Source organism: Barbus barbus (assembly GCF_936440315.1).
Source record: "Barbus barbus genome assembly, chromosome: 31".
Taxonomy (NCBI): domain Eukaryota; kingdom Metazoa; phylum Chordata; class Actinopteri; order Cypriniformes; family Cyprinidae; genus Barbus; species Barbus barbus.
In genome coordinates, this window is record NC_136759.1 from 17,769,271 (window position 1) to 17,789,552 (window position 20,282).

Consider the following 20,282-nt stretch of genomic DNA (forward strand, 5'->3'; position numbering starts at 1 on the left):
AAGCCATTGTCCATTATTAATGAGCCTTTCTCACAGCTGGAAATATGCCCTACACCCAACCCTAAACCTACCAGAGAGTGTTAACAAATGCAAAACTGGTATAAAAACGTTTGTTGATGCAACCGTGCCATTTCAACTTCCATTTATGCAGATTTGAACTATTTTGTCGAACCGTAGTTACACGGGATTCGAACCAGAGGGCCTCGCCTTCTAACTACGGCTCCCAGTTTTGGGCAGTAGCGTCGCTACAAGTAGTGAAGCTACTAGTTTAATTACATTTCTCAGTAGCGTAGTGGTGGTAGCGTCGCTGCTTTCTGAATCAAAAAGCTTTTCAGTAGCGAAGCTCTATTTTTGATCAAGTAGCGTCAACAAAAGCTAACGTTACATTTTCCAAAGCATTTCTGAAACTCAAGCTCAAATCAGAAATATAACTGCTACTGATCACTGATCCTGGATCAGTAAAAGTGACGCCACAGCCACTAAACCTCGTAATGCCATTGGCTCCTCAAACTGTCAGTCAAACCTCATTGTTCCTCCCGCCTCTCTCGTCAATGAAGTGCGGCGCATAGTTCAGAACATCTCTGCTTTGTTTGCTGTCTGAAGGTAAACAAAGAACTGTTGATTGAATAAGTACAGCGTTTTCCTTATTCTAGAGACACTGTTTATAAAGTTTTTTGTTGTTTTGTTTATAAGGAGCAGAGAAGAAGAGTGTTTTATATCATGACTGGGGGGGGTTAATATAATGACACATCAACGATGCAAATAAACGTAGCCTATCTGTAGGCCTATACATTTATGTTAACACTATGCAATAAGATTTCATTAGCTATATTAACTAACATGAGTGTAACAGAACTGTTTGTTTAGTTTCCTTTTTGTCCTTATTTGGTTCTTCCTGTTTTAGTTTGTGTCCTAGTTCTGTTAATTAATTATCGTCATCACCTGTGTTCTATTAATTACCTTGTTTCCTCGTTTGTTCCTCCCTTTTATAAGTCCTCAGTTTTGCCATTATGTTTGTCCGATCTTAAGTTAACTAAGTGTCCTAAGTGTGTTGAAGCTATTCATTAAAGAGTCCTACTTTTGTTTATACTTTCGTCGAGCGCCTTTTTGCCACAACCACCGGACCCTTACAATGAGTGAACAATGGACAATTTATTCCAGTAGCCTATTTATTAATCTTTGTTAATGTTAGTTAAGGAAAATACAGTTGTTCATTAGTAGTTCACAGTGCATTAACTAATGTTAACAAACACAAATTTTGATTTTAATAATGCATTAGTAGGCTAAATGTAGAAATTAACATTAAGATAGGCTAAATGCTGCAGAAATATTGTTCATTCTTAGTTCATGTTAACTACACTAGTTAACTATTGAACCTTATTGTTAAGTGTTACCCTTTGTATAAATGTATCTGTATCTAATAAAGCCACTACCAATAGGAGGTTTCTGGCCTACAGCAAATATTTATTTTTCTTATGTCACAATATAAGGTAAATCTGGCCCTGTACCCTGATACTGATTTTTGTTGACAAAATGGTTTGGAACAGTTGTTGAATAAACAATTAACCTGAACTATTATGCCTATCTATCTATCTGCTTGACTGACAGTTTTATTGATTACTGAGAGAGCATCGACTTGGTATATGTCGGTTCAATGTAAAACTTATTTTGTTTTTAAATAGCTTAGATGTAGTAAACTACTTTTGCCATGTTGCTGTAGCTCAGCTTGCTACATTTGCCAGGGCTGTAGATTTAGTGCAGTGAAGCTCCATTTAATGAAGACTAACTGTTAGCTTAGCTCACTACATTTCCCAAGTAGCTTGCCCAACACTGACGGCTCCGTGAGCTACCGAACAAACTTTCCGTCTATGAAAACCCATAGATACGAGGCTGGATATGTGCGATGCTAACATTCAAAAGCATCAGTTTTCAAATCTCCCAGCATATTAATATTGTTTTGAAGTCGTAACATGATATTCTTAAAGTAATTGTGCGAAAAATACGCTTTATTACTCAAAACTGTAAATTTCCCATTGTGGTCCCTGGTTCCCATTGCTGGTTTACACTAATGCGAATAATTACATTCACCTTGTTTGTTTTTTTCAGACCTAAAAACCGTGAGAGAAGTGTGTCCTGGAATCTGTATCACTATATCAGACATCACGTTGTGCAGAAGTGGGAGGGAAGCCGTTCAAGGAAGAAGCCAAGGGGAAGACTTCCTTGTCCTTTGCTCTCCCGAGGGGAATTCCAAGTTGGTAAGGTGCAGGCACAAAGTGTGTGCGTCTGCCAACTCTGGATCACCGTACACACCCTTCTGTTTGACTGCAAAACATTCCCTATTTCTGTAGTTAATGAATACACCATTGCGTGACCGTTAAATATGCCATGTTCCGAAGTTAAAACGGACTCGGGGCATTTAATATAGGCTAAATAAAGAACTGATGTCTCGGCTTGTTTAAAAACAGATATCCAAGCATGAATTGATTTCTATTCTGTACTTAATTTCTAAAAACAAGCTTAAAGCATACTTTGAGTGTATGCACTGATAGGAATCGTATTTCATATGAGGTGATAAGTGTTTTGTATTGTACCCAGTTTACCATTTCATACCTCTTGCAATGTCTGTTATATGCAAATAGTGCGATTCCTATTGTCTTTATTTAATTTAGCATCTTCTGAAGGTAAGTTAACGGGGCTGCGTTTTTCTTTCGCTTTGATCTTTTAGTGAAAGTGTGTGATAATGACAGCTAGTGTTCCACGATCGGTTTGTGGTGTGACAGCCAGTTTAGAGATTAATCATAGATAAATAAGAAACATCTTCTACAAAAGAACTTTCTACCTAATTTTGCGAGATTATTAAATTAGTTGAAAGTCTAATGCAGTTTTTTATGATTATTTTTACTTAAAAACAATAAAGCAGCAGTTAAACTTTTCAGTGAGTTGACTTTTAGGAGCAAAGAAAAATGTTAACAGCTGTGGTTATAAGACCTATAATAAATGTAATGTTGACCATCAAATGGTTTTCATTTTCATAAATAACATATTAAGCTTTTTTTTTCTCGAATTTTCCTCATGTCGAATGTTGCAAAACAATAATTGTGCTACAGTTTTATTTGTACGTTTAAAAAAACTGTCAAAGCTCCGATGTTCATTTATAGAATGAGAAACAGAAACTGCACCCTGCAAATCTGAAATATTTCCCCATTATTCATATATCTAAGACATTTTTAATAAAAGAAACCAGTAAAATTACGAAAAAATGTTTATTGTAAAAAAGATAAATGAATAATTTGTAAATTATACTCACACATATTTAGCTCTCTGCAATCAACCTTTTAGCTTAAACTACTAAACTAAGCACAATCATGCATTCTATCACTGCTTGTTCTTTTAGCCTGTATAAACTAAAGTACATCAAATGCATTCAAATGAATCAATTATGACACTGGATTTTCGCGCAAAGTGCTTCAAAATGCATTTTATAAGTAGCACATCTCTGAGTTTGAAGTATCCCTTCTGAAATAGCTGTCGTCGCCATATGAATACAAACAGTCTGATGAGCCGTAGGGCGCAAACTCTGAGGTTGCCATGCCTTCCTGCACATTGGAGCAGTGCGACCGACAAAAGCAGTGCTGCAGGTTGCAATGCTGATAGTGGTAATTTTCTGGGGAGAAACTGGAGCTCAAATCCATCCGTGTTGGGGAGTTGTAGCACGAAGAAGATGAAGAGTTGGACTGAGGGGGAGAGTAACTGTTGTGGTCGACGGGACTGGGGAAATTGAATGAGTCTGAGGGTGATCTCGGAACCTAAAGAAATAATTTTAAAAGCACAAAAAAATGCTTATTAAAATACTGCACGCGTGATTGTATTTATTAGTAGAAACATACTTGAGCATCATAACCGTCCAAATGCCAAAAAAAGTGTTTTATTAAAAATGAAAAGCACCAAACACATACCAGGCTAGTACCATAGAGGTCCGTATTAGAAGGTAAATATCCATTAGACCACTGCGCAGAGGTGGGATACACGAAATTACTGCCGCTGAAAGTCTCGGGTGGCATCATATGTATCATCTGTTGATGATCATAAGCATTCTCCATAGGGATATTGACATTGTCGGTAAAGGGACGTGTCTGGAAATAGGGCTCTGAAACTTGCATTCCAAAGACATCAAGGTGGGCTGCGGGGAAGACAGAAGGAAATGCTGGCTTGAGCACAGGAGAACATTTAAATTAGGCCAGCAAGATTTGGGATGATGTCACGAGACCATCAGCCAAACAGCTAAATCACATTTGAATAGTACTTTATAAAAAGGAGATCATTCACGGATCTGTAAGGAGCACCTATATAGATGGAGGTGTCATTGTTCTTTTCCTATATTTATTTATTTTTCTCCTCACAATTGTAAAGGTAGAGCTGATGCCTGACGGTGGATGAAAAGGGTTTCTATTTTGGAGTATAGTAAGTTGCATGCAGTCAGTATACTTTGTTTTGTCTTTGTCTCAGGTTGCCTTATTAAAATTCAAGCTCTTACATGTTAGCAGGCAGAAGGTTCTTAGCTTTTTTGCAAGTCTACCTTTTCAATATCCACAAAGGTGCTTGTAAGGTTATTGAAATCTGATGCTTTTGTAAACAGCATTGTGACATGTCTTGACTGCATGGGACAAAGGATTGAGATTATGATCACTTATAGCCGTTCAGTTAATTTGTTAGTATTTAAAACTTACTATTCATGGTCGTAGAGTAGACATCGCGAGCAGCAACGGCTTGTGATTTCTATAGGATTTAAATTGGAAAAGAGAGGGAGAGCAAAGGAAAACATTAATCATTGCGTTCGTTCAGTTGATAAACAGAAGAAATCTTCCGTTAGGTTGCACTATTATGTGGTAGGCTATCAACTGAAACCTCAAGCACAGATAGGCCTGTGTGGGCGTGGTGCTTTTAAGACGTTTAGTTGCTTTTTAAATTTGGTCGTGCACTGACCAGACGTCGTTTTACTTTGGCTACCATAAACTTGTACGTCAGTGAATGACTTATGACTTTTATTGCATATATACAACACCATTGTTTACCGTTGCGGTTTTCTCTGCCTGCAGGGCTCTGTGCTTCTGTAGTAACTCCTTAACGGTGGTCTTCACACGCACACCCTGGTATACCTTAAGATTATCTGCTGGATGGAGAGAAAAAAAGAGAGTTTTATTTCATTTTGTTCACCACTGGCATTGATTTTCAATATTTTAGTCCAAATTCAGACGATCTGTAGGAAAGCAGTCTGTGCAGAAAAAAAGCTCTTTTCATTTTGCTAAAATAAAATGTAAACGTACTGGAATCAGAATTTTTAACATTCTTCTTTATTTAAGACGATGTTTCTGGGTCAGTGATGTGACTTTTGTTTGGATCTGCTATGTTATTAAAAATACAAAAGACTTGAATAAACTTCGATAAACATGCATTTACTATCTAAATTGTTTTGTGGGGCTTCAAAATCAAACATGTTGACATTAGCAGTATTTCTACCATTGAAAAACTGAAACCTTTATATTGGGGGGAAATGAATGTCTATGTGGGCAGCAATTTAGTTGTTTTACATTGTGTAAAATGTGTTTAAAACTGTTCTGAATAAACGATATGGTTGTCAAAATAATGAAGTTGCACGGAAAACACAGTCATTTTTTTACATAATGGTTACACCACCTGGCATGTTAGAGCCATTAAACGAAAATATTTGTGTAAAATTATTTTTATCAAATAAAATGAATGAAAATCAATGGAACAACATTTCCAAGACATTGGCACGTGTACTTAGTAAAATAACTAGATCTTTAAGGTATTTTTCCTTTTTATCATATTCGGAATACTTATTTGTCATTGTGTATTAAGACTCCATTGGTCTGAGCGCGCAGGTGATCCGGCAGTGAATGGGTTAGTTTTCGCATTACAATAGACAGTAGTGCATTTCGAGAAACACGCTCTCCAGCCATCTTTGCCTCGGGACGAGGGTTTTAATTTTTAGCTTTATAACAGTTTAGTTTCATGTGGCTGTAAATTAAAGCTCGACCAAACTGGTGAATAGCCCAGTCTAATTATTTACGGTTTTGCGCATAAAGGCTCAAGAAGTTGGGTTTGCGGGAAGCGAAGTGAAACCACTGTAAAACGCTGCTTGCGAGACAAAGAAAGAGAAGCTCCCTCTGTAGACACCTCAACGAGTTACAAACGTAAGTAAAACACTCTTACAACTGCAAAAGCCGCGTACAAGCGAAAAGAGAAAGTTAACCGGAAAATACATAGTCTAGTAAACTCAAGTCAATGTCCAAAAGAAAACCCGTTCAGATTTCCTACAAAGAAGCCCGATTTGTTTACGAGCCCGCTGTCGATTAGTAACAGTTTGTTTTCCCTAAAATTCCCTAAAAACGTCTGGGGGTCCAAGTTAGTTTTTGCAATCCACTCGGCAGATGTGAAGTTATTTCTTGATATAATGGGCAGTCCTCCTATCTCTTCCTACATGAGTGAAGCCGCGCCTAATAACTTCCCCCAAAATGAAATGTGTAAAAAATAGATGGAAAATAGTTGTCCTTCTTTCCTATTTTTTTTATTGGTTGTTCAGCCTTGTGAAGCCATACACAGTGGGACGTCTTCCTGGTCCGCGATAATACATATACATGTATAAAAATTCTGTCTGAACATAAGTGATTCAAAACAACGCCACGCCATGGCTGAGTTCATGGAGGCAGTTGAGTTTACAGAGGGCAAAATGTGCGCTGATGTTGAGAAGATAGCAAAAACGTCCTTCGGCAGTGTTTTGATGAGCTCATTGACAGCTAAACCTATTCTAATAAATATTCATATGCGCTCTGAGGCAAAGTTTGAATTCTGGTAAAAATGTCGAAATTATATTCAATCATCGTTCACTGTTGGTTATTCCGAAAACCATTGCATTCAGTTGGATACGGTTGACGATACTGTAAAGTCTAAAATAACACCGCTAATAAATCTTCAGATAAACCCACGTTCAGTTTTGCTTGAAGGAAATGTGAGTAAAAAATACGTGGCAGACAGAAAATTCAAGATATAAATAAAACTTGAGCTTGAATTAATCACCAGAAACATTATTATTCCCATTAAACTGCATGGAATTCCATGTAGCACGTTTATTAAAATATTTGTATGCATAAATATATAAAATGCACCAATTTGTTTAAATGTAATCCTCCATAAGTGTTTGCTGTTTTAAAATATTAGTAAGACTGCATGCTTTGACTTATACATTCCCAAGCAATGTTTACCAATGTATTTATTGCTTTTAATTAACATATATTTTTTTCTCAATGTTTTTCAGGTTGCTGAAGACGAAAACATCTTATATGAAAGAAAAATAATTTTTTACTTACCAGACATATTGGCCAGAAAAGGTGGAAAACTCTGGAAGAGCTACAGTGAAAAACCCCAACGTCAGTTCTTTGCTCTATTATATGGGCAAGAACGAATTATTCACAAAAGTCTTAAAAAGTCTCAACAAAGTAGCCTCAAAACACTCTCAGGACATGCAATTATACAGTAATATAGCTAGGGATATTATAGTTTGAGTTTTTCTCCCGTCATCCCTACTATTTAAAACCCCAAGAACTCAATGATTTGACAATGATTTGATTGCGCTATACTTTCAATTTGAATATTCAAAAGCTTCGTAAAAAGACTTATTTCTGAGTGATATTCGCTATTACAGTGCATATAATAGCATCTCTTTTAATAGAATGTTGTGTTATTTCACATTTTGACATCAACCAAATATATATTTCTAACATTTTATCATCCTTTTGGTGTTGGTGGTTGGAGAATCCCTTAGAAGCACTATTTCAACTTTGCAGTGAGACTGAAGGCACAAATTAAGTTTTACATGTCATGACACATTGTAACTATCTTCTGTAATAGCTAGTCTTGTCAAAAAAAAAAAATATTACGTCTTGTGGATCAAATTTATGCAGTATTTTAAGAATTATTGGAGTGGTGGGCGTGGCATATGATAGCAGCCATGTTTGTCATCAGAACAATTGGGACGTCTGCTAAAGTCAAGCTACTAGGACAGTGGAGACAGGTACAAGAAGGCTGAACATGAAATAAATTAAATTAGAATTGAATATTTAATTGAAAGTGTCAGTGGCAATTGTTGAAAATCAAAAGCCAATTTAAATGAGACTTGAACAACGGTCTGTGTTCATAATAATATTTATACATTTCTTTTCTCCGGGTATTTTTGTTTTAATGCAACAGTTTAAATAATTAATTATCTTCACTTAATCCTTAAAAACATAAGCAGGGTGCTGTTTGATGTTGATCTCAAACAGAATCTCACACACCTGATTTAGGCCTACTTTTAATTCTGAAATAATTTAAATGAAAAAGCTCCAAGTGTCATATTTACATTTCTTGAGACCTCTGAAATCATAATGCTGTTGTTTATTAACGTGTGTAAAGATTTAAATGTCGAGTATTTAAGACTGGATGTAGCCGCCAGAATGATTAGCCAAAATGCAGGTGTTCTTTGTCTTAGAAAAGAAGTCCGAGAATGGCTCCATGTGGCATACAGTACAGACTAATGGAAAATTTCGTTCCAAAACTGCAGAATAATTAGAGATTTAAGTATTGATACAACATGGGTTCTTAATAAATACGTCTTCAAACACCTTGGGTAGTATTAATTCAAACTGTGTCTAATTAGAACGGACGTTTTACTCCTTTGTGAAATTGTTTTGTAAAGTTAATCCGCTGCAAATAGACCTCGAGTTTCAAAATATTATTTTCTTACCGGGCCTTTTTATCAATCATATGTATGAATAGTTGAATAATTGTAAATAAAATCTGTAAGAAACACCTCAGCCGGGTTGGGGAGGTAGTTGAAGGACGCCCTCTGGTGATTAAACCGGAGAACGCGCAGGTCATTTTACTATACGCTGGTCTGGCTCATCTTATAGAGAGAAAGAGAGCATAAATAAATATTTATGCAAATTTTCCAAACTTTTCACATGCAGGAGTAAAAAAAAAAAAAAAAACTAGATCTATCTATGTCTGTCTGTAACTTGTTTTTTTAAGTAATAATACAATTATTATTTTTTTTTTTTCTGAAAATGTGTACTATTTGGGTAAGACTGCCCCTCTAACTTATTTTACTGATTTATTTGAACTTTGTCCCATATGTCCATAAAATAAGATAAAATAGAAAGACTATTGCGAAGAGAAAAATATTGAGAAAATATTGCTATTGACTATGACTGTAAAATCATTATTGTAATTCAGAGAAATCTATTTTAAATTATTGCACGAAATGCATCCTGTACGCTTTCAACTTGATAGCAGTATTGTTTTATTATTATTGTGAATTATGGTCTGATTTATGCTCTCATTTCAATAATCCTTCTGAAATTATACCTTTGCTTTAATCTTAAAATAATAATTGTTATTATAGTAAAGCATCTGAAAAATCATAGTCAATTTATTCATTTTATGTGGTTTATTTTATACACATAAAATTCTGGTTCTTGGCAGACTCTTACTTTAGAAGTAAAATTGACTCTTTATCTAAAAAAATCTGAATGAAAGAAAGAAAGAAAAGACATCTATTTCCCCCTTATTTTAAATGCATTTTTTCCTAATCCTCTAAATTTGACTATATTATGAATATATTAAAGAAAAACATGTTTTAATGATTTTGTTATCTTGAAAATGTTTGTACACTTAATTATTCAATAAAAAGTTTCATTAAATGTAATTTTTTTTCCGGCACTTTAAAGTCCATTGTGCTGTAGAGTTACAAGAATGTGTTTTTGTAATTCTAGTTTATTTACCTTTTACACCATTTTCACAACATGCTTTTGAAATGAAAGATTCACAAGAACAGAAATAGGGCTAGATATTACACATCAACTATACATATTGTAACACTTAAAATTTAAATTGCAGATAATATATATTTATATAGACTCACCGTCGCTTGTGTGTCACAAAAAAATAATAAAAAATAAAATAAAATCTGATATACAGACTCCTTATACTGATTATTATCCTAATTAGACAATATAAGTTGTAATGTCAAAAAGAAGATACAATTATAATAAACGATACAATTAAAACATTAAATTGAAGATATAATTTGTTCCCCAACCTTAGCTCTGCTAAGTAAAATTGGCAAAAAAAAGATTGTAGTGCTAATTGTTGTGTATTAAAGAGATGTTGATCTGCTAGGCTGGTGAGCCTTTATTTCCTTCCAGTTCAATCTCAGAATGCCCTCCTGACCTCATACTGTGACCAAGTGCTAGCAGTGTCCTCCTTGCCCCATACCAGGCTGTCGCTCAAGGCTGAAGGGGCACTTTCAGCATTTTCTGAGGGTAGTACTGGCAGTAGTTTGGTCGCAGGCTCAGTCATGAATGAAGGGGAAGCAAAGCTGCCAGAGGTGGTTTGAAAGGAGGAGTGATAATTGACTTCATCCAGGGAATGGAGAGAGTACGACTGTGAAGACGTCAGGCTAGAGCCCCGGGACGATGAGCGGAACTGGGTCGGGCTGACGGTGTCGGGATTGACCAGAGTACTGGGTGTAGACAGGGGCATGGGAGCCAGAGCATCTCCACACAAACCCTCCACCCCGTCGCTCCCCGTGGCCTCCCAAGAGTCCCTCTGCTGTGAACACGTGCAAGAACTCATTAGCCTCAAGTCTGAGGTGCCAGTGATTTACATTTACATGCAAAAGCTTACTGAATCTCATTGTACTAAAGCCAAAATCTTGTAGAATAACATGAATACAGACTGGCAAGATAACAGACAATCATTTGAAAAATGTACGCAAAAGAATGGCACACAAAAAAGTCAGTATGATGTAATAAAATGTCTGCAAACTTTGATATTTTTCATTTGTTTTCAGAAAAAAAGAAAATATACTAAATACACTAAAACATACATAAATGTTTTAAATACTATTATATAATTTAGATTTAAATGTATATTTTATTTTTTCTGAAAACAACTTATACAATTATAAATATTATATAATTCATATTATATAATTATAAAGTTTGTAGTCATCTATCAATCTATCGCATTTCGTGCAATAATTTAAAATAGATTTCTCTGAATTACAATTATGATTTTACAGTCATAGTCAATAGCAATATTTTCTCTAGTCGTTTTTTTTTTTTTTAAGAAAACTGAAATAAAGTTTCAAATGCAACAAACCATTTTGTCAAAATCCTTTTTTTTTTAGGAAAATAAATATTCATATATTTAATTGTTTATTTTATCTTATTTTATGGGCATATGGTACAAAGTTCAAATGAATCAAATTAAATAAGTTTTTACAGGCAGTCTTATCTAAATAGTACACATTTTCAGAAAATAATATTTAAAAAATAATTGTATCATTACTTAAAAAACAAGTTGCACAGACAGACAGACAGACAGACAGATAGACAGATAGATAGATAGATAGATAGATAGATAGATAGATAGATAGATAGATAGATAGATAGATAGATAGATAGATAGATAGATAGATAGATAGATAGATTTTGGAAAATGCTTTCCAATATATATATATAAATTCAAAAGTAAATAGCCTACTTAAATTAAATATTCTTTACATTACACACACACACACACACATATATATATATGTGTGTTTGTGTGTGTGTGTGTGTGTGTGTGTATATCTGTCTGTCTGTGTAACTTGTTTTTCAAGTAAACAAGTGATATAATTGATATAATTATAATTCAAACAAATATATAATATATGTGTAAATATATATATATATATATATAATTATAAATTATATATTTTTTTATATATATTTTCTGAAAATGTGTACTATTTGGAAAAAACTGCCTGTAAAAACATATTTAATTTATTGATTCATTTGATCAATATGCCCATAAAATAAACAATTAAATATGTAAATATTTTTATTTCCCCCCCAAAAAAAGTATAATACTTTGATAAAACAGTTTGTTGCATTTGAAAATTAATTTCAGTTTTCAGGAAAAAAACAATATTTACATATAAATATAATAGAGTACATGCAATATATATTAAAGATTAATACTATAATTTATATGCTACTACTACATTTTTGTTTCTCCCAAAAAATTAATACTTTTTATGCAAATGTTAATTTGAAATGAATAGATGAACAAAAAATATATATATTTAATGGCAATTATTTAAACAGAGAAAATATACAATGTTAAAATATTTTATAAAATGAATTATATAATTATCTTTCTATTTTGTTTTCTAAAAACTTGTAGTACTTGAATGAAACTGCCTGCAAACGTATTTAATTTATTGATTCATGACCTTTGTCCCGTAAATAAGGTTGACACTACTTCAGAAAAAAGGGTCCTTTTATAGCTTAAAAATGGCTGAACTACTAATTATTTCGATCACAAAGCAGAACAAACGAAGAGTTGAGATGCAAAAGCCTCTAAATGCCATCTGAAATGTTCTTCTAAAATGAGCATTTTTCTCAGGCTCCTATGTTTATATTAAAAGAACCTATTCATTGCCATTAAAGTGAAATTACTGAACTACATATAGGAGTCTGATAAAAATGCTAATTTTAGAAGAAAATTTCAGACGGCACTTAGAGGCTTTTGCATCCGAACTCTTCATACGTTGTCCTGCCCTTGTAGACTTGGACAGATGGATATACCGTATGAACGATTTGGGTTACATTTCAACATCACTGACATTTCTTGTAACTGTGTCACCTCACTCCATGTGCCATATCTTACCAGCAAATAATGTGAAGTGTCACTGGAGTAAGAAGGGAGCAAAGAAGACAACGCAGAGGGCGAGAATATTGTACTTCCTCCGCTGGAGAAAGGAGTGCTACGGTAGTCGCCAAAAGAGTCTGGGTAGTAGCTGTCCATGAGCGAGGAATAACCAGACACGCATCCGGTGTCACACGAGAGAGACTTTCCCGTTAGCGATGAGGGGTAGACATCAGCAGAAAATGGTTTCGTTGAGGAACAAAACTCTGTGTCTGAAATGAAAGGTCTTCTCATCCCGTAGTAACTCGGAAGCATGTGAGAACCTGAAGAAACCACAACAATCGTGATCATTACATGAACAAAATTCATGACCAAGACACTATTTACCATATCTAGAAATGGCATTGCACATTTCTGAATTAATATATATGTAAAGTGTTGGAGACTCACCAGACATTTGAACAAATGGACTCGTCGGAGGCGAGACACCCTAGGAAAATGTTGATATCATCAATTTCCCATTAGTTTTCTGTCATCATTTAGTTCATTTGATTAATGCAGTCCAGTCTTAATGGCACACAACAAGCTACCACATGAAGTATTTGCATACATTTATTGAACTGCCCCAAATCTTAGAGAGTCTCACTTGCAAGTGTTCAAAACAAACAACTTGATCTGATGAACAATAAAAATAAAAACCCTTTTAAAACACGAATATGTTGTATATCTCACTCTCTCTTTCAACCAGTTAGAGGATATGACTAGTTAAGGTTCAGTTCTTCTACAACCAAAACGCCAGTGGGACCTAGAGATTTGTCACATTCAGTTTTGTTATAAAATGGTCGAGATCTATTGGTGAGGCAATAGACAGACACAGGCTCTCATTCGTTTGCATATTACAACCATAAAAGAGCTGATATCAAGGCAGCACTGGCTTGGAGGGCAAGCAAATTTTGAGGCTAGTATTTGAATGTCATTTGCTCGTCCCAAGACTTCCCTATGTGAACAAACTACGACTCAGTGCCTCTTTGAAGGCATGGTATGGAAATCAGGCTGTTGAAGAGCTCCAAGGCTGTGACACTGCACCTGATTCAGCCTCAAGATAAACCAAGCTGGAGTAGGTGGAAGTGAGGGGGTTGCTGGTTTCCGAGCCTCTTGAGCCAGCAGTGAAATAACTCTACTGTACAAGAGTGTGAAACAGTCAAATGAAGATCAATGCTGTGCATTTAGCTGGCAACCACTACCAGGACTCTGCTTTTGATTTAATGTATTATGTCCATATGTATATGCGTTTCAAAACGATAATGCACTTGTGTAAACATAGTCCTTCAAATGGCCGTTACGATTTGTGCTTATCCTTTTGTTTATTTTTATTATTATTTATTTTTTTGTTTGTATGTATTTTTGTGTGACATTAGCCACTGATCAGGTAATACAACTTTAATGCCCAATTAATGCCTAAATTTAATCTAGTTAATTTAGGCAAACGTTAGGCCATGAAAGCCTATAATCAGGGTTAGGCTACTATAATCAACGAAATCTAAAACCATAAAACATTTTTGTTACTTGAAATGAAATCATTTTTTTACCTTAATATATATATATATATATTTATAGTTATTAAAATTGTATAAAAAAATACATTATATTATATAACATATTAGATACACATTATATACTCTATAACTTATAATTATATACATTTATAAAAAACTATGTTGACATATTATAAAAAATGAATACAAATAACAAATAACAAAAACAGAAAAATGATTAACTTAAAATTAAAATGAAACAAATATTAAAATGAAAACTAATTTTAAATATTAATAAAAAACCATAATAGTGTTTCAATCCTACTAAAATAGCACTAACTAAAAACACAATACTTAAAGTAAGATGTAAAATAAAATCTGATGTTATGCCATGAAAGTCTAAAACAAAACAAAAATTATGTATATAAATTGTTATAGCAGCAACCACAATTCAATCCATGCACAAAGACATATCCACCTATACACACACACACACACATATATATATATATTGTGCAAACAAAAACTTTTATTTTATATGCGATTAATTGCGATTAATTGTTTGACAGCACTAATATATATATATATATATTGTCAGTCCTCTGTCGTGTGTGTCATGTGTTCCTGCCTCTTGTGTCCATATTTGGTTTGTTTCCTGTCCTCGTCTAGTGTGATCATTAGTTAATTCTTGTCCAGCTTTGTCTCATTATCTATGATTTACCTGTGTATTTATAGTCCTGTCTGTTCAGTTTGATTTTGTCTGTTCTACTCGTTACTCCCCGGTGTTCCTGTCTGTGTCAGCCTTGCCTTGTCTTGCCCTACCTTGATGTTGTCATTAAAGATTGTATTTTGAGTTTACATCCTCGTCTGCGTGTTCCTCGTTCCTCCCTCGTGTGTGCACCGTGACAGAAGACCAGACCTAACAGTAAGAGGCGCCCCTTCACACCGTTTTGTTTTTTAGTTTTGAAAGTCTTTTGTTTGGTTCCTGTGTGTCTGTCCTGCGGCAAGGAAGTCGCCACTCCTTGTGTGCCACAAGTCCGCTGGCCGCGAGCCCTCCAGCCCGCCGATTGCAGGGGATATCCACTGCCGCCCGCGGCTATCCAAAGCCTGCCGCTCACTTCAGCCCGCCGTTCGTGGGAGATCGACGCCGCTGTCCGCGGCTCACCCAAGTCCGCCATCCGTGGGGAAAGCCAACCCACCGTCGGCAGCTCCTTCAAGTCACGCCGCCGTCCGCGGCTCACCCCAGCCCGCCGGATTGCCGCTGAGTCAAGCCCGCCGGATTGCCGCTGACTCAAGGCCGCCGGATTGCCACTGACTCAAGCCCACCGGCCGCCGCTGTTTCTTTGTTCCGGTCAGGAGTGCCGGTCTTGTTGTGTCGTGCCCACAGGAGCATTTTAATCATGTCTTGTCTTGTCCACGGAGACTCGTTGAGGGCAGGCGGCTCCTCTAGTCATGGCCGAGGAGGCCATTCCCAGCCGCCTGCCCCTCCTGTCGCAGAAGTGGAAACGGTTGCTGAGGGACCCTGTGAGGGCCCCTGATTCATGTCATGCCCAGAAGAAGCCTCAGCTTCCTAGCTTGCCCAGGAGGGCTTCCTGTTCCTGTGGGTTGTCCTGTTCCTGTCCTGTCTTGTACTGTTCAGTGTGTCTAGCCCCGGAGGGCTCCTGATACCCCCTAACTTCCCCAGGGACATTTTTTTTGGGGGGGGTACAAGGGATCCGGCTGTAGGGGCCGGGCCGAGGGGTCCGAGGCCAAGGCCCCGAAGACCATCTGCCATGGCCTCCTGAGCTCCGTCTGTCTGTTCCACTCTGGAGGTCCCCGTCCTGTGTTCCTGTCCATGTCTGTCCTGAGGGGCCTCCATAGCGCCCACCCCCCCCCCCTCCCCGGTGGAACTGTTAAGGCTCGGGACGAGTTATGTCAGTCCTCTGTCGTGTGTGTCATGTGTTCCTGCCTCTTGTGTCCATATTTGGTTTGTTTCCTGTCCTCGTCTAGTGTGATCATTAGTTAATTCTTGTCCAGCTGTGTTTGTCTCGTTATCTATGATTTACCTGTGTATTTATAGTCCTGTCTGTTCAGTTTGATTTCGTCTGGTCTACTCGTTACTCCCCGGTGTTCCTTTCTGTGTCAGCCTTGCCTTGTCTTGCCCTGCCTTGATGTCGTCATTAAACATGTATTTTGAGTTTACATCCTCGTCTGCGTGTTCCTCGTTCCTCCCTCGTGTGTGTATATATTAGTGCTGTCAAACGATTAATCGCATACAAAATAAAACTTTTTGTATATATTTATATATAGATAGATAGATACAATCCGAATTGCAGAACTGTTTTTTTTTTTTATTTGAATATTTATTCTATTTTTTTTTTCGGTTAGCTGCCAAAGCAATATTTTGCATCCTCATCTCCGCAACAAATCAGGTTGCGGAGATGAGGATGCTGAGAATGATAAATGTTACTATGAACAATGACTCGCACCTATTACATGCTTTATAGGTGTTTTGGTAGAGTACATTTAGTGGCAGAGTGATCCCTTCAATATGACTGAATGGCATCGTAAATCATTTCAGCCTGCTGCTATCTGGCTTTTTAATGTACAATAATTGTAATATATTTTATTGGGTAATGTGCAATATGCCTGCTGTTATCAGGCTTTTTAATATGTAACAATTGTAATGTATTTTTTTTGGGGTAATGTGCAATTTTTTTTCTATGTGGATATGTCTGAGTGCATGGATTGAATTGTGGTTGCTGCTGTAACAATATAATTTCCTGTGAAGGATTAATAAAGTATTTAATATTAATATAACATTTCTAATTTTCATTTAGTTTAAATTGCACTAAAATAACAAACTAAAATTGAAATAAAATGTATGTAATAAGAGCTATGTTGACATATAGACGGAGGACATTTAGTGTCTTATTCGTACTAAAATTACACTGACTAATAACACAATACTTAAAACAATGTGTAAAATAAATCTAATCTCATTTTGTAATATCAGCTTTCACCGTTTGTTATTCTCCATGCAACTTGCCTTTAAACTTTATTTTATTTTTTATTTTTTTTATTTTATTTTTTATGACTAAAGATTATATAAGAGTAGTATTTTACTATTATTTGTCTGGAACCCCTGGCAAGTGTCTGTATTGTTTTGGTCCTGTGTTTGGACATGACTTCTGTGGACAACGTTTGTTAAAAGTCTGCAGATGGCTCTTCTACCCCAAATAAAAGGCCATAGATACAGATGTAAGCTTATTATAAAGCAATTTTTGTTCTGTGTGGCCTCGACATGCTCCGATTCTCCTGTGCAACCCTCCCCCTGCTCTGCCATTGTAGTATGTGTTTGGTCTCAGTCGTGTCCCCGTGGGATCACAATGATTGACACCTACATACATGTCATTTTATTATGCTTCAAAAACAAAGTTACTTTTCACCTATTGCATAACATACAAAAGATTAATTACCATTCACTGCTCAAAGTATATCACGCATGAAATCTGAAGTCACAAAGGTCACGAAACTGAGAGAATGACACAGATTTTCGTTACTTGTTGTATCTAGATAATATTATAGAATTATTTATTTAGGAAAAGAATCAAATTATGTAATTATACACACACACACACACACACGTGTGTGTGTGTGTGTGTGTGTGTAATGTAAATATTTCATTTAAGTAGGCTATTTACTTTTTAATTTATATATATATATATATATACACCTAGGTAGATAGATAGATCCACTTGAAATGTTGACTACTGTACTGACTACTTTGTGTACAATTTACAATACAAGATTTAATACAATGTTTTGCAATCTTGCAATCTATTAGTTTGTACAGTGGCGAGACAGAAGCCATTACTCTACTTATTCAAACAAAAGTCAGTTCAGTGTGCCATTGACATGGAGAAAAGCTTTCTCTCTTGTGCAGCCAGATGTCTGCGAGTCTGATTTGTGCTTGTCTAGAGTGACAACAGGCGACTTGTCTGTGGTCTACAGGAGGAACAATACAGTGGAGCAGGTGTGCGACTTTGCATAGCCATACTACAGCAGCAAAAGGATGATTGACTCCCAAACCTCAGGAGCTCATGACCATCAGCGCTGCTGCTATTGTCTGCCACTTATGTGCAGGTATTCACTAACGGGCTTTGCCGTGTGAGAAAAGGACGAGACTCCAAGGGCTTGTATCAGAGGCCATAGCTTCATCATTAGAATAAAAAGGATAAGCCAGTGAGCAAATAAAGTGGTGGGTCACAGAATATACCAACTGTTTTAAACTGTCTGTTTGCATATATGAAAGAAGAGCAGAGTGGCAACATGAATGGAGTGAAAGGAAGCATTGTGAATGACAGGGTGGGGTATGTTTCAGTTGGGGGTATTGACCAGGTGAGATGAAGCGGTGGACTTACAGAGTAGTGCGGGCCGCTCGTCTGCTGTGACCTCTTTTCTGCAAGCAGATCTTTCACCGTGTGCTTCACCCTGACTCCCTGATACACTCTCTTTGAGCATTCTGCAAAAAACAGACAGGAACGTAACGTACTTGTAAAGATGGAAAGATGTGACTCTGTTTGTGTAGGATATCAATCATTCAGCTGCACACAAATACAGCCATTGATGGTATTCAGAGACAAGCTATGGTTTGTTTAATAACTGCACGTTTATGATCACAAGCGCACAATAATTTCTCATTTGCAGCTTAATTTTCGAGCAGGTACAGTATCTCTTGTCAGTTTTATGGCGTGCATCTATAACTGGCATGGAAATTATCTTTGGTTTTGGTCAATGCAAATCGGTCAGTTTACAAACACTAACGTCCAGTTGAAACATCACGAGGGGACTATTATTATTTCATATTTATGTCAATCTGCCTTTACGACCTCATAGCGAAATAAGGTTACGGATGGAGGAAAACAAGGTCATCGCTCAGCATTGATGTTGAAGTTTATTTCCAGAAAATACAAAAAGATGATTCCTGGGAAGCAAAGATCCTAGTCAATAGAACAGTGTATTTGCAATTTAAAATGTCGGTGATAGGAAATTGCATGCAAAAATCATTGTAGCGTTATGTAAAAGACCCCAATTTCATGAATGAAGGAGCTCTGAAGCATTGAAGACTGTCTGAAATACCATTTTGCTGTATTATAAATGAGTTAAAACTGAAGTTGTCTTGTAATTAAGTAATCAGACTGGGTAACATTAGAGTTACATATTAAATGATGGAGTTCAATCATTCCAAGAAGATTAAACTTAACCTTCAAATTAAACTGCATGATTAAAACTGAGCTCAAACTAGAGTTTTTATATACCAATAAACAGGTAAAATTACACCTTACCCGTTTCCATGATGCAGATACGTCAGATGTAAAGTGCAGGAAATCTACTCAGCTATCTATCCCAGTGAAACAACTCCCAAACTCCAGCTGAATTTGACCATTATACCAAAGACATGAAATCCAACTCTGCTTTAGTGAACTATACTATAGATGCTGATCAGAAGTCAGCTTTTGAAATGACCCTCACACATTTGTTTGCATGCAAATAATTGCCAGGACGTTTTTCAAGCATTTGCATCAACCTTCCAGATTAGCGAGGAGCGAGCACGAATGACACGCCATCATAGTTAGTAATGTCAAGACTAACCTTTGCTGGTCATTTCAGGTTTTTATTATAGCATGGTGTGATTCTCACACACCTTTGCTTAGAATTATAGCACCATTTGAGTTATATTGGCAGTTTACTTACATTATAAAATTAGTTAAAACCACAATGAACGACTTCCCTTGATAGTTGTAATTTATAGGTGTTTCAGAATGAGGGAAAATTGTAGACCAGAAATTAAGATCTGATACTTCAACTCTCTCTGGTGTAGCCTTATGTCTACACAGTGAATTCAAATTCCCTGGAATTTGTAAGTTATTTTAGTGACTTTTCATCTAGGGTTGTTTGGATGGTGTGACTGCCAGAACAAAGATTAGCGTTTTTGTCCTTTCTCTAAGTGAC

The 20,282-nt window shown here is 36.1% G+C and overlaps 2 protein-coding genes across 2 annotated transcripts; both read right to left on the bottom strand.

Annotated features, from left to right (window-relative positions):
- Positions 1-3,245: 3,245 nt before the first annotated feature.
- On the bottom strand, positions 3,246-6,495 carry linc.pou2af1 (lnc RNA pou2af1). The gene is made up of 5 exons (XM_079387159.1): positions 5,325-6,495; positions 5,073-5,170; positions 4,728-4,776; positions 3,957-4,180; positions 3,246-3,806 (listed from the first exon to the last, which is right to left on the bottom strand). Exons 3-5 carry the CDS (start codon positions 4,732-4,734, stop codon positions 3,480-3,482), a joined length of 558 nt encoding a protein of 185 aa, XP_079243285.1. The 5' UTR covers positions 4,735-4,776; positions 5,073-5,170; positions 5,325-6,495; the 3' UTR covers positions 3,246-3,479.
- Positions 6,496-9,498: 3,003 nt separating this feature from the next.
- LOC306851093 (POU class 2 homeobox associating-factor 2-like) lies at positions 9,499-19,770 on the bottom strand. Its single transcript, XM_079387158.1, has 5 exons — positions 19,616-19,770; positions 18,692-18,792; positions 13,204-13,243; positions 12,775-13,076; positions 9,499-10,668 (listed from the first exon to the last, which is right to left on the bottom strand). Exons 1-5 carry the CDS (start codon positions 19,623-19,625, stop codon positions 10,270-10,272), a joined length of 852 nt encoding a protein of 283 aa, XP_079243284.1. The 5' UTR covers positions 19,626-19,770; the 3' UTR covers positions 9,499-10,269.
- Positions 19,771-20,282: the final 512 nt, after the last annotated feature.

Coding starts and splice junctions, on each gene's coding strand:
- linc.pou2af1 (XM_079387159.1), bottom strand. Junction 3,807..3,956: donor ACCTCTATGGTACTAGCCTG/GTATGTGTTTGG, acceptor TTATTTCTTTAG/GTTCCGAGATCACCCTCAGA.
- LOC306851093 (XM_079387158.1), bottom strand. Junction 13,244..18,691: donor CGAGCGGCCCGCACTACTCT/GTAAGTCCACCG, acceptor ACATTTTCCTAG/GGTGTCTCGCCTCCGACGAG. Junction 10,669..12,774: donor ACACTTCACATTATTTGCTG/GTAAGATATGGC, acceptor ACGTGTTCACAG/CAGAGGGACTCTTGGGAGGC.